The sequence below is a fragment of the Equus asinus genome, chromosome 25 (genome assembly GCF_041296235.1).
Source record: "Equus asinus isolate D_3611 breed Donkey chromosome 25, EquAss-T2T_v2, whole genome shotgun sequence".
Lineage (NCBI taxonomy): Eukaryota > Metazoa > Chordata > Mammalia > Perissodactyla > Equidae > Equus > Equus asinus.
Genome location: NC_091814.1, coordinates 11,544,519 through 11,561,358, shown reverse-complemented (window position 1 = coordinate 11,561,358; position 16,840 = coordinate 11,544,519). Strand labels below are relative to the sequence as shown.

Genomic DNA, 16,840 nt, shown 5'->3' with positions numbered 1-16,840 from the left:
TTTCTCAAATCTGTCGCATACTGACCAGCACAGCTCTAGTCTTTTTTCTCTACCTTGGGACTCCTGAGTCCCACTATCTTTTTTAAGAAGGAGAGATTGAGAGACCTGGATTTTCTTCAGGATGTACAATCTAAAATGTACTATCATGTGTGAAGCCGTGTGTCCAGATTCGAGGCACATGGTCTCATGTGGTCAGTGTTCTTTGCCCCTGGTGCAAAGAGGGATGAAAATTCTAATTCCTGGAAAAGGGATGAAGGGATATCAGAGTTGGCTTCTTCCCTCTAATTCTGTTCTCAGACTAAAAAAAATGTATCTCTCTTGCCCAGTTCCCCTGAGTCTCCTCCCCTTCCTGCCCCTCCACTAGCCAGAGTGCTAGGTGAGAGTGAGGCAGTGAGTTCCTCCAAAATCTGGAATTGCAGTTTGGCGGCCCACATACTGATCCCTCCCCATTTCTTCTCTCAGCCCGCCCCCTGCTGGGTTATGCTGGGTCAACCAACAGCGGTTTGGCAGTAAAGAGACTGACTGGGTTGAGAGAAGAGTGGGGAGGGGCTGCTGTGGAAGACAGGGGGCCACAAAAGGGCTGCAAAGCCTGGCTCCAGGGTTTGGCCAGGAAAAGAGCAGCTACGTAGATCAGGTCTTAGAGAAGATGAGGGGCAGCTTTGGGGTTTGTGTGGATGCACACAGGACTGCTTTAAGGCTGGGAGAATGGAGAGAGGAGGTGATGATGGAGACAGGGAGAAGGGGTGCAGCTACTAGAGGAAGAGCATCAAAAAGGTCCAAGCAGGGGGCCAGCCCGGTGGCGCAGCGGTTAAGTGCACATGTTCCGCTTCAGCAGCCCAGGGTTCGCCGGTTTACGGACATGGCACCACTTGGCAAACCATGCTGTGGTAGGCGTCCCACATATAAAGTAGAGGAAGATGGGCACAGATGTTAGCCTGTCTTCCTCAGCAAAAAGGAGGATTGGCAGCAGGTGTTAGCTCAGGGCTAATCTTCCTCAAGAAAAAAAAAAAAAGGTCCAAGTCATCTCTATTAAGGGGAACAGAACTTCTCTTTTCCTCCCTGCTCTTAAGAGTTACCAAAGAATATAAAAGGACTATTACATTCCTTATTATATATGGGGTGTGGGGTTGGAATAATGAAGAAACTGCCAAGAGAAGTGTCCAGAGAGGGGGAGATCATTTGGCTAAGTTCAAGTATGAGTCAGAAAACAGCTTTGGTAATGGAGGCCAGGGCTTTGGCTCCCTCCAGGGCCCCTGGAAGCTGATCCCAGGATGGCTGAGCTGTGGGAATGGTCAGGGATGTTCATGTTAATACAGGAGTGGAATCTTCCCCAGAGCCTAGTCTTCCCAAACAATCCCCCTCTATAAACCCCATAAACTGTTACCTCAATAGCCCCAAGCCCTGAAATTTTCCTTGATTTCATAAATAAATCTTTCTTTCCCAAAGTAACTCTAGTCCTGATGTTCCCCCGTTTCCTCCCGGGCTGTTTAATGGAACTTCGGTAGGGACTTATTACTCCTGTTTCACTTCTTCCTCGTTCTTCAGGCTTCAAATGTAGGAATGTATGGGCGAAAGCATGCAATACGCACCAAGGTGAAGCTTGGTGGGCCACAATGGGGTTCAGACTATGTCCTTGAATATCCTCAGCCTGGAACCTGGTCCTGATTTGCAGTTTCCCTCCTTTGTCTGGTAGCATTAACTTATTAAATTGATATTTAAAGAGTCTATGTGCCAGGCACTGGGGACAGAGTGAACAGCACAGAAAAGTTCTTGTCCTCCTGGAGCTTGCACACAGATCAGATTCAGGTACCTTCGGGCCTACTTTTTTGCTATTCTGTAGGGATGCTAGAACTTATAGCCTCAAATTGACTATTAAAGGAGATCCCTCCTTTATGAAATCACTAGGAATCAATGTGAGGTTGACTTTCTTTTTTCCTTTTACCTTTTATAGCTTTATTGAGGTATAATTGACATACAATACAAACTGCACATACTTAAAGTGTACAATTTGATAAGTTTTGACACATGTATACACCCATAAAACCATCACACAATCAAGATAATGAACATATCCATCACTCCCAGAGTTCCCATCTCTCTTTTTTCAGTCTTCCCTATCCTCCTTCTCTCCAAACCATTGAAAATTCTAGAAAATACAAACCAGTCCATAACAACTTTTGATCTAGAGGACTGAACAGAACAAAAAAAAACAAGCTCAGGGCCTGATGAAGACTCAAATGTTGGAGGAATCATTTGGGATTTAGAACCAAATACTTGAGCTTGAGTTTAGCTTGAGGTCCCACCAGTGCTGGCAGCAAAGCAGCAAGGAAAGAACCTGAGCGTCAGGAGAAGGTGGTCATCTTCCCTAGGGACAAAATCCACAAAGTAGTTGGGCATGGTCCAGTTCAGCAGGTACCCGGGGACATTGGCAGGCTGGGACCTTCAGTTTTATGGTGTGGGTGGGGTCTCACAAGAAGGATTATACCGAAGGTTTAAGCTAAATAAGAGGATTCATATTATTTATTACTCTTTTTGTATGCTGATTACAGGTTTAACTGTCTTGTCTGCTGCTGCCAGACTGAGAGGTCCTGCAAGGCTCTTATGTCTCCAGCACCTAACAATCTCTGAACAGCATTTAGATATTTATTGAACAAATGACATTATCATTTAGGTCCCAACCAACTCTACCAAATACTATGCCTTTTTCCAGTACCTAGTTTGGGTAAACTGCCCTAAAGTTGGTGCTTTCACAGGACCTGCACGCGGGTGATTAGCCTGGTTGAGAACGGGACCTCTGGAAGGTCCAAGGCTTTGACGAAGGAGAATAGTAGGTGGTTCAGAGAGGGGCAGAAAGACGCCTTTGGGCACCTTTGGGTAAGAAAACCTCCCCTCTGTTCACCTTCAGCTACACCAAGTGTGTGTGGTCTCTGGTGACGGGTCTGTGTATTTGGGGTAGGAGGTGGGGGACCACAGGCAGAGTTAGGGCTTAGGTACACTTTGGATTCTAGCAGCCCAGGCTTTCCCCGAGGGAGAAGGCTCCTTTCAAGTAGGAATCTCTTAACGCGGTCAGATCCCTGGTCCACACTGTCTTATCTGCAGTATGCCTCCACCCCGAGCCCGTACACCAGCGCAAGGGGTCAGAGCGGTAGTGAGAATGATGTCGTCTCCCCTGATCCACTCACTCGAGGAGTTAATCTCTCCAGCGACAGGCTCAGAGTCCCTCCCTCTCCCGCCTCAGACTCCGCCCCCTCCTCCCACCTCCTCGATCCCGGCGGGCTGACCCAAGAGGGGGCGGCCCCAGCCCGAGCGCTGGGCCGGGCGGAGCTCCCGCCCGGGCGGAGCTCCGGCTGCGGCGTCTAGCTGCCGGACTAACCTCCTGCGGGTCAGACTGCGGGAGCGGCGCCGGGCCCCTTCCCCCCACATCCCCAGCCCACCCTCTGAGCCTCCCGAGCCCCCTCCCCGCTCCCTGCAACTGTGCTGGTAAGTCCCGCTCTCCGCACCAAACTTTTTTGCTGCCGAGTTTGAGTCCTACAGTCGGACCACGAGCTACATTGTAGTTGGAGGGGGAGGGGGCGAAGGATTGAGAGTAGCCGTCTTGAAATGAACTATTCACGACTCCATAGCTTCGCTAAAATGGATCAGATCTCACCCATTTCCCGAGTTGGTAGAACTCTTTGATTTTAGCTAAACTTGTAAAGAGGGAAATGAGGGTATTCGCTTCAACTTCGCTACCCCCCTCCCCCATTTCTCTAAGATTTAGCAGTTCTCAATACTTTCCCTCCATATTTCAAGTATCTTTGGCTCCCTAAAAGCTCATCCCCTCCCAACTCTGGCGTGGCAAAGTCCCCCTCCCCCAGGCACTTCGGGTCCGCCTCCTCTCGGTTACCCCGGGGGACCGCGCGATCTTTCGGGCCATACCCTCCCTCCGGGTATACGGGTCTTGCATACCGGCCAAAGACGTACACGGGCTGGGTCCGGCTGTAGAGGGAGGGGCTGAGGCAGGGGCTTGTCCGAAACCAAGCGGGCGGGGCCGGGAAGGGGAGGTGTAGGGGGCCGGACGGGGCGGAGCAGGCGGCATTTGCGGCCGGCGCCGGGGTGGAGAGTTGTGCGCCGGTCCCTGGGCCTGAGCTCGGGCTCGGGCTCCGGCTCCGACTCCTGCGATGTCTCAAGATGGCGGAACTGGGCGAATTAAAGGTACCGGCCCCCTCCCCCATCCCCATCTGGCTTGGGCCCCGTGGTACGCCGATTCACGGAAGCGACTGAGACTGGGTGCTGAGGGCTCGGGTGCGGGCTGGAGACGTGGCGGGGACGGGCTGCTGGAGATGGGAAAGAAGTGGCTGTGGGCGAGGAAGGGGCTGCGGCGAGGCTCCGGGGGCGGGGCCGCGGGGCAGATGTAGGGGTGGGGCCGAGGGGAATTGCAGCTGTTGGGGGCCGAGGCGCAGGGGGCGGGGACACCGGGTGGAAGTCGGATTTGGTAGTGGGGGCAGATGTAGGGGTAGGGCCAGGGGGAAAGGCTCTGAAGAGGCGTAGGGGACCAAGAGATGCAACAGTAGGGGGGCAGATGTAGGGATGAGACTGAGGGGCAGATGTACGGGAGGCTCCTGGGGAAATGCAGCTGAGGATAGAGGCTTTGGGGCTGCTATTGGGATCCGAGCCTTGGGAAGTACCAGTAGGCGCCTGAGATCTAGGGGGCGGGGCTGTGCGGGCAGATAGATGGAGGGGTGGGGCAGGAGCATCCTGGAGGTTGAGAGGAAAATCCTCTTTTAGTGAGTCTTTGGGCAGAGACAGAGAGTAGAAAGAAGGGAAGTTCTTGGCAAAGCTAATAGAGAAATAAAGACAGGACAGAGGGAATAAAGATGGGGAGAAAGGCAGAGGAGCAAGTTTTCATCACATTCCTCAAAGGGGGCCCAAAGCTTCCTATGAGGGGAAGAACTGTGGAGGGCTAACAAGGCCTATCCATGGCAGGGTCTCCTAGAGATTCACAGAGGGAAGTTCTTTAAGGAGAGAGCTTTTGTGCCTGCCCTCCCACTACCACACAGAGCCTTGAGGGTGACCATATCCGAGGACATCTCATAGGACATTTCCTAAAACTTTGGGTTCACCTCTCTGCCTCCTGGCTTTGTTCCACCCTTTTAAATGGAGCCATAGTCCTGGGCAGGTTGAGGTCCAGTCACTGGGCCAGTTGCCTTTAGGAGAGCTCCAGATTATGCATGCTGGCTCAAGGGCCGCATCCCAGGGCCTCTGTTTAGAGCTCTGCTCTCTCCTCTTCTACCCCAGTGGAGGGGGAGGATCACTTATTTTCTCTATGTAGGAAAGAAGCAGATAGAGTAGAAGGAAGGATAGCTGGACTTGGCGATTTACTGTTGACCCTCTCCCTCGCCTCAAGTTTTGGTCTTGTTTCCCTCCCAGAAAAATAAGACTGGGGTGATTATGTAAATGACATTGAGAAAGGATTTGGGGGAGTTAGGAGCATTGAACCCTGCCCTGGAAACCCTGGCCACAAAAGCTCCAGAGGCTTCGGGAAAATAGCTGAGGTAGATTGAGTATTGGGAGGGGTGGGCTAGCCCCTTTCTTCCCTCTGGGGCTGTCTGGTCTGAATCTTCTTTTCCCCTTCCTTTCCCCTGTCTTCTATCCTCTTTTCAGGAGACTGGGATGGGTCTGAGAGTCTGAGAAAGAGCAGGAGACGAGATAAGAGTCCAGACTTGAGGCAGGGATGGAGGTAGGAGGCTGTAGTGGACTCAGAGCTGTGCCTGAGGATGGTTTGCTGTCTGCAGCCTGCCCCTTGCCCCCACCTGGTCAACTTTCAGGCATGGGGAGATAGGGTTGCTCAAGCTCTGGGGGGTAGCGGTGAGGTTGACCTGAGTTTGCTAAAGTGAGACTGAGATGTCCATTTGATCAGGTCAGCTGTCTGGTGGTAATCCACTGGCTGCAAAGCATCTTTCTGATCAGTGCTGGAGGGAAAGAGGCACTGCCCACCTGGTAGCTCAGTCTCAGCATCCTTGGCAGGACAGGCAAGGTAGGATTCTCAAGCTTCTCTGTTCTCTGCAGCACATGGTGATGAGTTTCCGGGTGTCTGAGCTCCAGGTGCTCCTTGGCTTTGCTGGCCGGAACAAGAGTGGACGGAAGCACGAGCTCCTGGCCAAGGCCCTGCACCTCCTCAAGTCCAGCTGTGCCCCCAGCGTCCAGATGAAGATCAAAGAGCTTTACCGCCGACGCTTTCCCAGGAAGCCCCTGGGGCCCTCTGATCTCTCCCTGCTCTCTCTGCCCCCTGGCACCCCTCCTGTAGGCTCCCCTGGTCCTCTAGCTCCCATTCCCCCAGCCCTCTTGGCCCCTGGCACTCTACTGGGTCCCAAGCGTGAAGTGGACATGCACCCCCCTCTGCCCCAGCCTGTGCACCCTGATGTCACCATGAAACCATTGCCCTTTTATGAAGTCTACGGGGAGCTCATCCGGCCCACCACCCTTGGTACGACTCTTTGTGGTCCTTCAGCCTTCCTGGACTCTATGCATCTTCCCTAAGCCTTTCTTAGGCTTTAGTCCTGTGGGATCAGCAACCTGGGATGGGGGTACCTTCTGTGGCTGCCTGAGCATGGGCTTGGGAATAACTGCCGCCTTGTGTCCTCAGCATCCACTTCTAGCCAGCGGTTTGAGGAAGCGCACTTTACCTTTGCTCTCACACCCCAGCAAGTGCAGCAGATTCTCACATCAAGGTACATCTCTGTCAGTCCTCCTGACCATCCCTAGGGGGTTACCCTTGGCGTCTGCTCTCTGACTTTCTTTTCCGCCCTGCTCTCCTCCCTCCATCCTCCTATACTTGCGTTGTCTCTTGTATGCCTCTTCTCTGTCCTCTGGACATCTAACTTTCTGTGTCTGTCTGTTCACCCCGGCCCTCCAGACATACTGATATCTTTCCCTCTCCCTCCTTGTTATAGGGAGGTTCTGCCAGGAGCCAAATGCGATTATACCATACAGGTGCAGCTAAGGTGAGTTGCTCCTCCCTTCCTGCCCTGCTGGGCTCCCATTGGGGGTTGAATGAAATAAGGGTATGACAGATGCTCTTGGGAGACAGCCCTGCTCTGCTGCATCCACCCCAGCCCTGGGACTGTTGTTGGATGCCGAGGGCTGAGGGCTACAGATATCCAAGACTAATTTTCTGAGGCTCCCTGCCTCTCTACCAGATTCAACTCAAGAAACTGCCTCCTACTCTTTCATCTTCTCTCACCTTTTACCAGGTTCTGTCTCTGTGAGACCAGCTGCCCTCAGGAAGATTATTTTCCCCCAAATCTCTTTGTCAAGGTCAATGGGAAACTGTGCCCCCTGCCGGTAAATATTCTTCTTCTGACAGTAACCCCTTCCCTGTTTTAGTTACTAAGTGTTAACTACAGACTTTTGATGAAAGAAACATGCCCAGCACAGTGCCTGGTACACAGTAGGTGCTCAATTTACTGACTGGATCATTCTAATCTAGAGTTTTAAGATAGGGCTGAACGAGGGTTCTGTCAGAACCCAGAGGACAGACATTAGTTCTACACAAAGGTTCAGGGAAGACTTCTTAGAAGTGATGACCCCAGAGCTGAGAATTGGAAGAAGTGGGGCATCCCTATGCTTCCTCCTTAGGAACTCAGTGAATGGGTTCCTATTTCCTTAGTCAATGAATAAGCTCTCCTTTTCCCCCAGGAATAAACCCCACACACAATCCTAGATATTGCCCCAGTTTTGTGGGTCACTGAATGGGCTCCCATCTCCTTGGTCAGTGAGTAAGCTGACCTTGCCTCCAGGGAGTGAGTAACTGGAGACAAGAGGTCTTGACCAGTCCTTCCCTTCCCCAGGGTTACCTTCCTCCTACTAAGAATGGGGCTGAGCCCAAGAGGCCCAGCCGCCCCATCAACATCACACCCCTGGCTCGACTCTCAGCCACTGTTCCCAACACCATTGTGGTCAACTGGTCATCTGAGTTTGGACGGGTGAGCATGGCTGAGGCAGGGAGCCTTGGAGAACCCTGCAGGGAGTGATGGGGAATCATCGAGTGTTCTGGGTTGGGGAAATGTTTTCCTCTTTATGGGTCTGTCTACTTTAACCTGCTGTCTCTAGTTCTCATGGGACAAAGTGGGGAGTGGGGGTCATGGGGGAGGGCGATGGTGTGAAAGCAGAGGCTAACTTTCTCCCCACACCTCCAAGTAGAATTATTCCTTATCTGTGTACCTGGTGAGGCAGTTGACTGCAGGGACCCTTCTACAAAAACTCAGAGCAAAGGGTATCCGGAACCCAGACCACTCCCGGGCACTGAGTGAGTAACATCCTGCTCCTCTGATCTGGATCCAAGTCTTTCTGGCCCTCCAGTCTTTTCAGTCAAACTCATAGTCTTGTGACAACTTACCTCACCTCTCACATGAACCCCAACCCATCCCCTATCCCCCTACCAATCTTTGTGGTTGAGAAGTGGGACCACCCCCAGGCACTGAGACACCCTTGCATTCCCAGTTATACATCTGCTTTGCACCTCAGAGACCCTGACTCCAGCCCTGCTGGAATGTGGGTTCTCCAGACTGGAAAGAGTCTTAAGGATCATCTAATCTAACCCTCTCATGACGCTTCAATTTCCTCTATGTCATCTCTGCCAAAGTGTCACCTAGCTATATTTAAGCATCTTCAGGGATGGGGAAATCCCCCTCCTTCCCCAGCCTTCATAATTCAGATCCCAGACCACCCCCATGTGACATCCCACTGGTCCCCAAAGTCTCTCTACCCAGCTGCCTCTCAGCCAGAACTGTTTGGTTCTGTCCTCACCATCTCCTGGGCTTCCTCTTCAGCCTTGCTGATCCCATGGCTCTGGCCTCATTCTTGTTTCAGTCAAGGAGAAATTGACTGCTGACCCGGACAGTGAGGTGGCAACTACGAGTCTCCGGGTGTCACTCATGTGCCCGGTGTGTACAAGGGAGAAGAGAAGGGGAAGGAGGGTTGGGTTGAACCTCTGGACTCAGATGAGAGTTCTTAGGGCTGCTAGAGTGAGGCTTTCTGGGATGTGGGGACCTGACCAGAGAACTCATCTCTCTTAGCTAGGCAAGATGCGCCTGACTGTCCCTTGTCGTGCCCTCACCTGCGCCCACCTGCAGAGCTTCGATGCTGCCCTTTACCTACAGATGAATGAGAAGAAGCCAACGTGGACATGTCCTGTGTGTGATAAGAAGGCTCCCTATGAATCTCTTATCATTGATGGGTAGGGCCGTTATGCATTCTGCTTCTTCTTACCTAGGACATCCACTGAGACCACCCCCACCCCTCTCTGTCTCTATGGCTACAGAGAGAGAGCATACTTCCCCTCCCATGAACCTCAACTCTTAATCCATCTATCCCTTTTATATATTTTTTATATATATAATATATATTATAAATGGGATAGATTATATATATATTTCCAACATAGAGGACTTACTACATACTAGGCATCGTACTGAGCACTTTGCATGCCTTATGTCATTGAATCCTCATCATAACCCTATGAGATACGTACTACCATTACAGATGAGGAAACTGAAACCTAGAGAGATTATCTTGCTCAAAGTTACGTTGTTAGTAAGTGGCAGGGCTAAAGTATCAAACTGTTATAACATATTGTCTATAACAGCTGCCTGACTTCTCACAGAGCATAGCAGTGAAGTTCTTTTGAGGGCCTGGATGTGCTGATCTAGCTGCTCCTAACCCCCATCCAGAGCCTATATTATGGTTCTTGTTCCCAGTGCCCTATTTTTTCTCTTCTTCTTCTCCCCAAAGCCCCCTGGTACGTAGTTGAATATTCTAGTTGTGAGTGTCTCTGGTTGTGCTATATGGGATGCCATCCCAACATGGCCTGATGAGTGGCGCCATGTCTGTGCCCAGGATCCAAACCGGCGAAACCCTGGGCCACCGAAGCTGAGTGCGCAAACTTAACCACTTGGCCACTGGGCTGGCCCCCCCAGTGCCCTTTTTGAGATGGTTTATGGAGTTCTGTATCTTTGCTTCTTAGTGTCTTGTCTCTAGTACTACATGAACCAAGTGTTTAGAATGTTATTTATTTTAAAACTTAGCATTTAAAGTTTGCAAAGCTTTTTTTGTTTTTTTTAAAGATTAGCACCTGAGCTAACAACTGTTGCCAGTCTTTTTTTTTTTTTTTTTTTTTTGTGCTTTTTCTTACCAAATCCCCCCCAGTACATAGTTGTATATTTTAGTTATGGGTCCTTCTAGTTGTGGTATGTGGGACGCCACCCCAGCATGGCCTGGCGAGTGGCGCCATGTCCGTGCCCAGGACTCAAACCAGCAAAACCCTGGGCCACTGAAGTGGAGTGCGTGAACTTAACCCCTTGGCCATGGGGCTGGCCCCTGCAAAGCTCTTTTACATAGCTTATTTTATTTAGTTCCAGGAACAACGCAGAGAGGTCAATAGGGTGGATAATATCCCTATTTTAGAGGTAAGGAAACTGAGGTTCAGGAAGGTGAGTCTCAGAACTCCCTGGCTACTGTTTCAGTCATTTCCCAGCCCTGTGAATTCCCATCTCTTTCCTCCCCCAGTTTATTCATGGAGATTCTTAATTCCTGCTCGGATTGTGATGAGATCCAGTTCATGGAAGATGGATCCTGGTGCCCAATGAAACCCAAGAAGGAGGCATCTGAGGTTTGCCCCCCGCCAGGGTATGGGCTGGATGGTGAGTGATCCCCTGTCCCCCAGCTGAGCTAAGACTTGGATGGCCTCTTCTCTGAGACACAGTCTTCTTACCACCCACAGGCCTCCAATACAGCCCAGTCCAAGAGGGCAATCCGTCAGAGAATAAGAAGAAGGTTGAAGTTATTGACTTGACGATAGAAAGCTCATCAGATGAGGAGGACCTGCCCCCAGCCAAGAAGCACTGTCCTGTCACCTCAGCTGCCATCCCAGCCTTACCTGGAAGCAAAGGGTATGAGGAAATAGGCTGAGTCTATAGCAGAAAGGATGGAGGAAGAAGTCAGAAATGCTTTCTGATCACTGGGCAAACCCTGGGGCAGAGAGGGTACTTAGGGGGTTGAGCTGAGTGAGGGCATCTGTGGTTTGCTGGCTGCCCCAGCTGCTTCTCTCCCTTCACAGAGTTCTCACGTCTGGTCACCAGCCATCTTCCGTGCTACGGAGCCCTGCTATGGGCACGTTGGGTGGCGATTTCCTGTCCAGTCTCCCACTACATGAGTACCCACCTGCCTTCCCACTAGGGGCCGATATCCAAGGTATGACACTGATCACAGGTGGGGCCAGTACTGCCACATCTTCCTCTGCTCCTTTTCAAAGCTTTCTGGCTGTCTTGCAAAGGACCATAATCCAAGGAACTTCTTTGCTTTTTTGGTGGTGCAGGGGTGCAGGAGGTTGATTTTAATTTTTCTTTTCCTACCAGGTTTAGATTTATTTTCCTTCCTTCAGACTGAGAGTCAGGTAAGTGGTCCCTTCTCTTCCCATGAAGATCTCAGATCTCTGAAGCTTCCTTCATAGGCACTGATGGGCCCCCTCCCTCTCTGATTTTCCCTAGGACCTAAATCTGCTTCTCCATGAGGGAAGGGGGGTGCAGCCAGTTTATTTCTGTCATAGGCCCCACTGGTACTTCCTCGGACTCTCACCCATGTCTTCCTCATTCCCCCGTTGCTATTCTGTCTCCAGAGTTTTTAGTGTAGTTCTGCCCCTGCCTGCTCACCTCTCCATAGCCATGTGCACTTGGGCACCATGCCTGCCCTAACTGGACATTCTACACATTTCAGACGCCCACAAAGCCAAGAACCTAGCAAGCTGAAAGGGCTGTCTCAAGGCAGGGAATAGGGGTGGCATGTGGGGAAGTAGGGGGATGAGTCAGAAAGAGGCTCTCCTGCTTCTCAGAGAATACCTTGGGGTCCAGTGGGGTTGATTTAGCCCATATATTTCTGAGATGAGTGATTGGGAGGCGGGTAAAGTCAGGATAAAATCTTAAACTCTGCCCTTGATTCCTCCCAGCACTATGGTCCCTCCTCCGTCATCACCTCACTAGACGAACAGGATGCCCTTGGCCACTTCTTCCAGTACCGAGGGACCCCTTCCCACTTCCTGGGCCCACTAGCCCCCACATTGGGGAGCTCTCACCGCAGCACCACTCCAGCACCCCCTCCTGGCCGTGTCAGTAGCATTGTGGCCCCTGGGGGGCCCTTGAGGGATGGACATGGAGGACCCCTGCCCTCAGGTCCCTCTTTGACTGGCTGTCGGTCAGACATCATTTCCCTGGACTGAGTTCCCTGGATTATGGAACCTTCACTGCCTCCCAACACTCAGCAAGTATGCTGTGGAGTCTGGACCCTTGGCCACTCTGACCCCTCAGGGGGCTTTGGCCAAAGGCCAGAAAGACCTTCATGGACACTTGTTTTTGGCCTCATCTCTGCCTGACAAGGCCAGCACCCAAAGGGTTAATATTTAACCTCTTTTTAAGGACATTTGGGGTTCTTTAGATGGCACATTCCTTTGGGTATGTTAACTTAGACAGTGGGAGGTAAATGGGATGAGATGTGAGTTGGGGGAAGGGCTGAATCCTCACCCTTGACTGTCTAGAGCCTTGTGGGGAAGGGGCCCTTCTCTTGTCCCCCCAGAAGCTCTCTCTTCTCATTCCCCAAACCCATGGCTCTGTTCCTTCCCCACATCGTCTTTTCATGTCCATTCTATTCTCTTTGGCCAAACAGACACAGAAACTGAGGCAGACAGACACACGGACAGAGAACTCTATTTTGGGTTGCAGATTTTTTGTATATAAACAAGAAAAACCAAAATACTCCAAAGATGGCTTCCCCTGCCTCCTACTTCCCAGTATGACTGAGGGGGAGATAAGGCCTCAGCCCTGATTGCCAGGGTCTGGCATATTGCCTGGGTCTCTCTCTATTTATATATTTAAGTTCACAGTGTTTCTTATGCCGACCAGGCCCTGGGCTTCTAGGGCTTCCGTGGTTAGGTCTGGCTCATTCTGCACCTGTCCTGGGAGGTGGGAGGACCTTTGTGCTCTCCCCAATCTCCTTTTTCAGGCTTCTCCAGGGCCTAGGACCTATGTTGTAATTTTGCTTTTTATTCCCAAAGTTGTAGCAAAGTTCTTACCCATAATAAAGGTTGTGAATGTTTTGTGAGTGTCACAGAGGTGGGCTGGGGAGGGGATTATGCACTTCACTTTCCAGATCCCTGGTTTGAGGGGAGAGGGTCCATGTTCCGTTCTTCCTTTGCTGGCCCTGGATCCACGTGAGCTCCACTTGCACATGGTAGGGCTGTCACACTGAGGATTTCCGAGAGCAGTTATTCTTTCTTCCTTCCCCTTCCCCATGCACATAAAAACACTAGAGCATTCAGCCCAAGGCTATGGAGCCCTCAAGTCCTCACCCTTACCTGCCCAGATGTTGCAGCCAGAGCCTGAGGGCAAACTTGGTCCCAGTGCTGACCCTCTCTTTGCTTTCTGCTGTGCTTGGGGTCGTCCGCAGCAGTGTGGACATGGGCAAGGCCAGAGGTCGAGCTCCTCCATCCTCTAGTTCCACTGCACTGCATAGTGACAACTCTTGTCTAGGCTGTGCCTTAGCCCACTTCCATATCCATTAGGTCATCTAATCCTCCCAGCCACCAGAGGAGCAGGGTGGGTGGGTGTTAACTTCATTTATTTATTTATTTTTTTGGTGAGGAAGATTGTCCCTGAGGTAACACCTGTGCCAGGCCTCCTCCACTTTGTATGTGGGACACTGCTACAGCATGGCTTGACGAGCAGTGCTAGGTCCGCACCTGGGATCCAACCCCTGAACCCCAGGCCACTGAAGTGGAGCACATGAACTTAACCACTATGTCACTGTGCCAGCCCCTGTTAACTTCATTTTATAGAAAGGAAACAGGCTCAAGGAGGCTTAAATGACTTGTCCCTATGGGAGAGTGGGACTCAACCCCAGGTCTTCAGTTGTAGCCAGTTGGAGCAGGAACCCTTGGAGTTTGACAGACAGGGTCTTTGATCTCAAGTGCTCTCTTCATTATCAGTTGACCAGCTCACTCCCTGGATCTCTCCCACAACACAAAATCCTCCCCCGAGGAGGGATAGAAGCTGAGCTTTTCACTGTGTATGTGTTGGTGTGTTGGACGGTCAGGGAGAAACTCTTACTTACGGGACAGAGGGTGGTAGGTCCTGAGGGAGATGTCTGGGTGTCTCTGTCCCATCCTCTGTGGCAGCCACTGCAGCTGCTACATCTGGTCTCAGCCACATAAGGGCACTCACCTCACTTGGGTTTGGTTGGATCCGGGCCTGGGGCCAAACATGTTGATCCCTTAGTCACGGCCTCTCTCGGGAGGCCTGTTCTTGATCACAGCCCACCCTCAGGTAGAATGGAGAGAGACTTGGGGCAGGGGCAGGGGGAGAGGCTATTGGATGTCTTGGTTATCTCTGACCTCCCCTCCCCCCCCCCTTAGTCACAGTCAGAACCAGTCTGCCTTGGCCTCCTGAGCCCCGATTTCCCTGCTCTACTGCCAGCCCTACCTGCAGCTGCTGCTGTGACTCCTGGGAGATCACAAGTAGATAGAGAATGATGTGATGGTATTTTGGGAGACCCCAGCTCAGCCTAGGAGGGTAGGCAGTCTAAGAGAGAGGAAAACAGCAAAAGTGAGAACTTCCTGTCTCTTTTTGAGACTAAAAACAGCTGAAGTGGAGGGTAGAGATGGTGTGGGAGGGACAGGGTGAGGATTGTAGGTTCAGGGACTCCAGACCGCCCACACTCCATTGTTTCCCCTGGCAAGTAGGACTGTTCTATGGGCTCTGGTGGGTTAGAAGTTGTTGTTAGAAGTTCTTGGTTAAATAGGAAGGGACCTCTCCCAGGTCCCTGTCTCACCTCCCATAAACCCAGAGGAACCCAAGAGAACTGGCCCTGGGGCAGCTGTAGTCCACTTTCCTCCCAAAGCTCTCGAAGCCCTCCGTCCAACAGCTGGGAGAGAGAGAGGGCAAGTCAGAGAGGCCAATTCCTGACTCCTCCAACTACTTTGTTTGCCCCTCCCTCAGCCTACACCCAAAATGGTCCCAGACAGGTGTCTTGGTTCAGGACAGTGTGCCGGTTGGGTCAGCTGACTGGTTACCTCTTCATCAAGTTCCACATGTCCACCTGCAACAACAGTGGAACCAATAGGTGAATGGTGGTGTTCTTGGCCAGGGACCCCACTCAATATTTATACTGCTCTTTCTCCAGGGGGCAAAAATGCAGTTGCAGCCCCTAGTGATTATGGGACATACCACATTTCTAGGCCTACTTCTCTGTCCTAAGACTGGGAATAGCATTGTTGAGTGAAGGACAAGTTTCTTCCCTGGACTTGGGGCCTTGTTCTCAGGGTGCTCACCTGGGGGTACCCAGAGGTTGGGAGAAATGCTGAGGGTGCGGGTCCTTCGGGTCAACAAGACAGTCTGGTCGCTGGACTGCAGAATGACGGCCACACCCAGATCCACACCCCGATTCGTGGGCAGCTCCGCCCCTGAAGCCCAGGGCTGCTGATCCAGGGCCGCAAAGGGGCAGAAAGGGGGTCGCTGGCGAGAGGAAGCCGTTTCGGGTAAGGCTTCACAAGCGGGGCGGGGTATTCAAAAGTTGTGCGATGTCGCGCGCGATGGGGGAGGAAGCCGAGTGGGCGATTGGCCAGGCCGTCAGGCCTCTCGCCGCCAGTTCCCACCGGATCCTAGTCCCCGCCTTCCGCCCTTCTGTACCCACGCCAGGTTCCCTCTTTTCCCGACCTGGAGCGGAAGTCTGAAGGAGGCGCCTGGGAATGGCCTAGCCGAGAGGACGAGCCGTCCTTGTTTCAAGCTGCAGTGCATGGGCCACGGCCCAAGCCCTGACCTGGCGCCCAGGAGGCCACACACACTCTGCGCGAAGCTCACCGACTCCGGGCGCCCGGACAGGAGCAGCAACACTCGCGCGGCCGCCATAGCGCGGCTCTCGGGTAGCTGTGGCCCGCCTGGCGCCCTCTGGTGGCCCAGCGGCGCCTGCCCTTGGACTGTTCCGCGGGATTGGGATTGCCAGGCTTCCCAAACGTCCCCGGGAAATTTAGGTGTTAACACTTGGGGATGATCCGTGGGTGTAATGTTAATAAATGACAAAGGAGAATACCTCTAAATCCTGAGCTCCTCTCTTCCCATCTCTTCTGTTTAGGGCAATGATCCCAGACTCGTCACTTCCCACGAGCCATGGGCTGAACTCTAAGCACCCGTCCATAGCTCTGCTATAACACCTATCCGTTTCAGGTATCACCTAGAATTAATCTGTCTCCTAGCCAGATACCTAGGAAACGTTTTTCACACCTCCTCTTTCTTTCTTCTTACTTAAATGGCAACCAAGTGCAGTTTACCTTCTTAAACTTCCTCAAATCCATGTCTTACTCTCCAGCCTCCATTGCCCTAGTTCAAGCTTTCCTCATATTCTGCCTGAAATATTATTGCAAATCGCCAAATAGTCCTGCCCTTACCAATTCATTCTCTACAGTGCTGCCAGAGTGACCTAAAACATAAATCTGATCATTTTGCTTCCCCTTGCTCTCAGCATAAGACGAGATACTTAGCACCGCATAGCAAAGACCCACCAGTGCTTGCTACTATCTCTCCAGCCTCAATTCTAGCAGGTCTTATGCCCTGTTTCCTAGTCATATCCTATTTGCAGTTCCCCCAAGAACCAGGCTCTGCTTCCCTCTGGGATCATTTTCCTCTTCCACCTGGCAAATCCTCATCCTTCAAAATACAGATTAAGTGTCACTTTCTCTGTGCTCCCTTTCCTGCCTGACCCTTTTCCATGCTAGCCCCCCAGTACATCCTTGTACTTAGTTGTCTCCTCCCACTAGGCTGTA

General features: G+C 51.8%; 2 protein-coding genes across 6 annotated transcripts; one reads left to right on the top strand and one right to left on the bottom strand.

Moving 5' to 3' along the window:
* The first annotated feature begins 3,284 nt into the window (after window positions 1–3,284).
* PIAS3 (protein inhibitor of activated STAT 3) lies at window positions 3,285–12,715 on the top strand. Of its 4 annotated transcripts, XM_070497803.1 has the most exons (15): window positions 3,309–3,480; window positions 5,644–5,719; window positions 6,049–6,466; window positions 6,626–6,710; window positions 6,933–6,983; window positions 7,233–7,323; window positions 7,830–7,964; window positions 8,182–8,287; window positions 8,851–8,924; window positions 9,057–9,217; window positions 10,546–10,679; window positions 10,760–10,928; window positions 11,096–11,229; window positions 11,394–11,431; window positions 11,981–12,715. In XM_070497803.1, exons 2-15 carry the CDS (start codon window positions 5,714–5,716, stop codon window positions 12,248–12,250), a joined length of 1,872 nt encoding a protein of 623 aa, XP_070353904.1. In that variant the 5' UTR covers window positions 3,309–3,480; window positions 5,644–5,713; the 3' UTR covers window positions 12,251–12,715. The 4 variants fall into 4 exon arrangements, with proteins under 4 accessions (XP_014722507.1, XP_070353904.1, XP_044614399.1 ...); XM_014867021.3 differs by lacking the exon at window positions 5,644–5,719 and having other exon boundaries at window positions 3,285–3,480; XM_044758464.2 differs by lacking the exons at window positions 3,309–3,480; window positions 5,644–5,719 and adding an exon at window positions 3,890–4,194.
* On the bottom strand, window positions 12,715–16,081 carry NUDT17 (nudix hydrolase 17). 2 transcript variants are annotated; one of them, XM_014867024.3, is made up of 8 exons: window positions 15,738–16,081; window positions 15,353–15,536; window positions 15,095–15,120; window positions 14,854–14,946; window positions 14,505–14,603; window positions 14,137–14,273; window positions 13,382–13,531; window positions 12,715–13,271 (listed from the first exon to the last, which is right to left on the bottom strand). In XM_014867024.3, the coding sequence occupies exons 1-8, from the start codon at window positions 15,927–15,929 to the stop codon at window positions 13,166–13,168; spliced, it is 987 nt and encodes a 328-aa protein (XP_014722510.1). In that variant the 5' UTR covers window positions 15,930–16,081; the 3' UTR covers window positions 12,715–13,165. The 2 variants fall into 2 exon arrangements, with proteins under 2 accessions (XP_014722510.1, XP_014722511.1); XM_014867025.3 differs by lacking the exon at window positions 14,854–14,946.
* Window positions 16,082–16,840: the final 759 nt, after the last annotated feature.

Coding starts and splice junctions, on each gene's coding strand:
- PIAS3 (XM_044758464.2), top strand. CDS start 4,171: ATGGCGGAACTGGGCGAATTAAAG. Junction 8,288..8,850: donor AGACCACTCCCGGGCACTGA/GTGAGTAACATC, acceptor TTCTTGTTTCAG/TCAAGGAGAAATTGACTGCT. Junction 8,925..9,056: donor GGGTGTCACTCATGTGCCCG/GTGTGTACAAGG, acceptor CATCTCTCTTAG/CTAGGCAAGATGCGCCTGAC.
- NUDT17 (XM_014867024.3), bottom strand. CDS start 15,929: ATGGCGGCCGCGCGAGTGTTGCTGCTCCTGTCCGGGCGCCCGGAGTCG. Junction 14,604..14,853: donor TTCCTCTGGGTTTATGGGAG/GTGAGACAGGGA, acceptor CCTCTCTCTTAG/ACTGCCTACCCTCCTAGGCT. Junction 14,274..14,504: donor AGTCACAGCAGCAGCTGCAG/GTAGGGCTGGCA, acceptor GTTTGGCCCCAG/GCCCGGATCCAACCAAACCC.